The following is a 4,352-nucleotide window of genomic DNA, read 5'->3' on the forward strand; positions in this document are numbered from 1 at the left end:
ATAATAATAATAATAAGGACAATAATATTAATAGTAATCATTATTTGATAGATGTTATTTGCCCAACCACTAAACGTTTACATATATAAACGTGTTGCCATGTCGTGGTAGCATTCTCTCGTAGCGCGATCCCTCACAGTTTATGCGGTGCAGCCAGTTGATGAAACAGGAAATGTAGTTAGTGAACTAATCGGATCTGCCTGATCTGAGCGGCATGTCCAACTGCGGGTAGAACAGGTAATAATATAACGGAAAGTGACCAGGATCAACCATGAACTTCGCCACCTTTCCTTCTGCTCTGAGTTCAGTCGAATCGATCACACACTCATTAACCCAAGAGCGTCAGCCCCGTAAGAGAGGGAACAGTTGGGAGTGACGGTTGAGAGACTGTTTTTTTCTTTTTTTTTTCTTTTTTTTTTCTTTTTTTTTTTCTTTTTTTTTAAATTTACTTTTTTATCTTTGTCTTTGTTTCCTCTTTTTTATCCCCCCCCCCCTTCCCATTTTTTTAACTTAACTGGTTTTTATGCTCCCATCGACAAGGGTTCCGCCTTTTAAATAACCTGACGGTATTAATAGGGTTGTTAAAACCATATCCATACTTTTTAGGGACACTTTTTAAAGCAGTACCCATGCTATAACTTTGCCTAGCGTAGAGACATAACGGAATTAAATGCCCGACCAAGTTCACAACGTCCTGTTGGAGCTTGGAACCAGGGCAATCCAATCGCTAGTACAGCTACAAAGTAACTCACCTTCTTGTCTTGGTCCTGTCGGAGACAAGACGATGAATTTGGATCTCTGTCCCACCTCTAAAATATGGTGGGTGGTTGGCAGGTGCCCTGGTGTGGTTTGCTTCTTCTTTCCTATCAAACATATATCGTTCTTATGTCCCCTCCTTCTTTGTTATGTTTGTTACTATCTTGTAACACCTATAATCCTCTGGCGCTCATATGACCTTGTGCAGTTGCGAGCGCCGTAAAACCTCTACTAAAATACACAATCTTAATTATGTTTATTGTAATGAAAGGGCGTAAATCCTTAACCATTAGATGGTCTATGATGTTGAGATGTCTCTTTTGCACTCCTCAGTGTGTCCTACGTGCTGGTTTTACAGGATCTGAGTGCAGAAACTACACAAGCGACGATCGCCTTCTGCAGTCACGTCCTCATAACACAGCCCTGTGACGTCATCATAACACAACCCAGTGACGTCATCATAACACAAACCAGTGACGTCATCATAACACAACCCAGTGACGTCATCATAACACAGCCCTGTGACGCATACACCACTTCTTTCACGTCACCCAAGTTTAAGTTGTTTCTTTGACAAAGTATCGGATGCGTTTACTGCTAACTTGCTTACAACAATAACTGAATTTATGACTAGTCTGCTAGTCCGCTCCAGAATATTTCACATTTCTCACAACCCAATCGGATTCATTGGAAGTGGAAGACTCGAAGTGTTCAAACTAGCTGTGAGTACTGGGAGTTAACATTCTGCTGTTGTGAGTTAAGATTCTGCTGTTGTGTGTTAAGATTCTGCTGTTGTGGGTTAAGATTCTTGGGTTGTGAATTAAGATTCTGGGATAGTGAGTTAAGATTCTGGGATAGTGAGTTAAGATTCTGGGGTTGTGAGTAAAGACTCTGGGATTGTGGGTTAAGATTCTGCTGTCTGGGGTGGTGGGTTAAGATTCTGGGGTTGTGAGTAAAGATTCTGGGATTATGGGTTAAGATTCTGCTGTCTGGGGTTGTGAGTTATGATTCTGGGATTGTGGGTTAAGATTATGGGGTTGTGGGTTAAGATTCTTGGGTTATGGGTTAAGGTTAAGATAATGGGGTTGTGGGTCAAGATTCTGCTGTCTGGGGTTGTGAGTTAAGATTCTGCTGTTGTGAGTTAAGATTCTGGGGTTGTGGGTCAAGATTCTGCTGTTGAGAGTTAAGATTCTGGGGTGGTGGGTTAAGATAATGGGGTTGTGGGTTAAGATAATGGGGTTGTGGGTTAAGATTCTGGGTTTGTGAGTTAAGATTCTGCTGTCTGGGGTGGTGGGTTAAGATTCTGGTGTTGTGGGTTAAGATTCTGGGGTTGTGGGTTAAGATTCTGGGGTTGTGGGTTAAGATTCTGGGATTGTGGGTTAAGATTCTGGGGTTGTGAGTAAAGATTCTGGGATTGTGGGTTAAGATTCTGGGGTTATGGGTTAAGATTCTGGGGTTGTCAGTTAAGATTCTGGGGTTGTCAGTAAAGATTCTGCTGTCTGGGGTGGTGGGTTACGATTCTGGGGTTGTGGGTTAAAATTCTTGGGTTGTGGGTTAAGATAATGGGGCTTAGTACACAGCTTTGGAGTAGACACCATGAATAAGGCCCATTGTTTTAGACACAATCCCAGTGAAGTGAGGTAACTGTAAAGGAAGGGAGAAGGAACTCTATCTAACCCTTTACCCTGACCTACCTAGAGCTTTCCAGACAACTATGTTTTGAAGAAAGCAAATATAATCTATTTACTCTACCAGGTCGTGTTCTGAAAACTTTTAAGGTGTCTGTAATTTTTTGTTGACGCAAAGTAATAAATCAGTATATTGAACGTTCCCATTACTGTAATATAAGAACATTTCAAGTTAAAAAGAAATCTGCATAAAATCCCCTCTCAACACAAATTCTATCTTATAATATAATTTGTTTTTTCAAGCCCATTTCCTTTCTCTTATGGGTTCCATAGTGGATAATGAGCTCTCCCCAAAGTTTATAAGCTGTTAAAATCCTCCCCCTCTGACGTTCAAGACCGCGGGTAATAAGTGGCCTTCCTCACGTCCTTGTCTGTTTCGTTCGGTGCGATAACGTAATGCGGATTTTACACTTCTAATGAATTTGTTGTCCTTATCTTAAGTATGTGATCAACGCAAAGCATTAAACCAAGCCCAATCCGGATTATGATTATAGATTTTAACTGTTAAACAAGGATTAGTGGTTTACAGTATATTGTAATGCTCACAAAAGCGCCAATTTCTGTGATAGGAACGCCCGAATTAGGTAGTTATCCGACGACAAGGTAAAACTTCGCTCGTAATAAACCGCTAACAACTCCCCGTCTTGTAGAATTCTGATAACATCTAACAGTCTTGTGATTTCACGACCTCCCAACCAGCAACCAGTAGCGTACCTGGCCGAGTCGGTTATAAATCTAGCTCTGGACGGACAGGGGTCTGGCTTTCATCTCATACCGAGACCGCTCCGCTCAGAGATTTATTACCGTTCAACCTCAGAAAGGGCAGTCATTCTTTTATAAGGGTCAGATTCTCTTGAGTGTAATACGGGGTGCCCACTACGGATGAGATCAGCCAATAGGGCCGATCGCTCGACTCGATCGCCTAAAAAACAAACGTGTTCGTTTTCAGTTTCAGGAGATCGAGTCGGACGATCTACCCGATCCAGCGTAGTGGGCACCCTGTATAATGATAACAAATTTAGCAGCGGTAATACTGTCTATTTTTCTGTTATATCATGTTTACTTTGCTTGAACAGACGCTGTGAAAATATTTTTTTTCTATTCAATGAAATAGGGCTAAGTAGCATCCACAAGTTATAATGCAGAGTTTCAATGTCATTCTTGTGATTCTATTTATAGTTTTCGAGGTGCTGACCTGGAAAGGAGAACCATTTTTGGGACAAGCCGAGGTCACAAACGGGAAATTTCTTGGCACTTATCGCACGTGATCCTATAAGTCTCTAACCCTAAGCGGAAGTGAGACCAGCCAGCAGCCCTTGACGTCACATCGTGACGTCATGTCCTCTGGCCTTGAGCGTGCTGCCTACTCGGACACCACAGTGTTGATAGAGGGTGCAAGGACTGACCTCACGCCCAACACGCTGACGTCTCTGGGCGGCGGGTCAGCCATGGACAGCTCCGCAGGGCGACGAGGGTTCGGCTACGACCCCTGGACATCCAACCACACCTCAGTGCTACTGCTCACGGACAACGGAACTTCCGCCTTCGCCAACACCTCTGGGGTCAGCTTCCTGGATTCCAACTCCAGCACCGTGACAACTGCCCCTGGCCCTTCGCTACACGACTACACTATTTTCACCGTGGCTTACTACATGAACAGGTACTACCTATGGGTCATCTTCGCCTTCGGATTCCCAGGCAATATCGTGAGTTTCATCACTGTTCTGAGGATGAAGCCGTTCACGTCACCGACGGGCTATGTGGCAGCCCTCGCGCTAGTGGACAACGCGTGTCTGGTGTTTAAGGTAGGTTCAAACAGCACAGGGGAAACTGCTGTCTTCTCAGTAAATACAATCAAGTTTTAGCAACAATTTTCCTTCCATTTTTCTTTCTTTTTTTTGGGGGGGG

The 4,352-nt window shown here is 43.4% G+C and overlaps 1 protein-coding gene across 1 annotated transcript in view; it reads left to right on the forward strand.

Moving 5' to 3' along the window:
* Nucleotides 1-4,309, forward strand: part of LOC101854037 — a 17,405-nt gene extending 13,096 nt beyond the window's left edge. The window contains exons 2-3 of the mRNA XM_013086507.2: nt 1,090-1,478; nt 3,624-4,309. Coding sequence (XP_012941961.1) covers nt 3,782-4,309 — 528 coding nt within the window. The 5' untranslated portion in view covers nt 1,090-1,478; nt 3,624-3,781. The remainder of the gene's footprint in view (nt 1-1,089; nt 1,479-3,623) is intronic.
* The last annotated feature ends 43 nt before the right edge of the window (nt 4,310-4,352 follow it).

This window comes from Aplysia californica, unplaced genomic scaffold (assembly GCF_000002075.1).
Source record: "Aplysia californica isolate F4 #8 unplaced genomic scaffold, AplCal3.0 scaffold00474, whole genome shotgun sequence".
NCBI lineage: Eukaryota > Metazoa > Mollusca > Gastropoda > Aplysiida > Aplysiidae > Aplysia > Aplysia californica.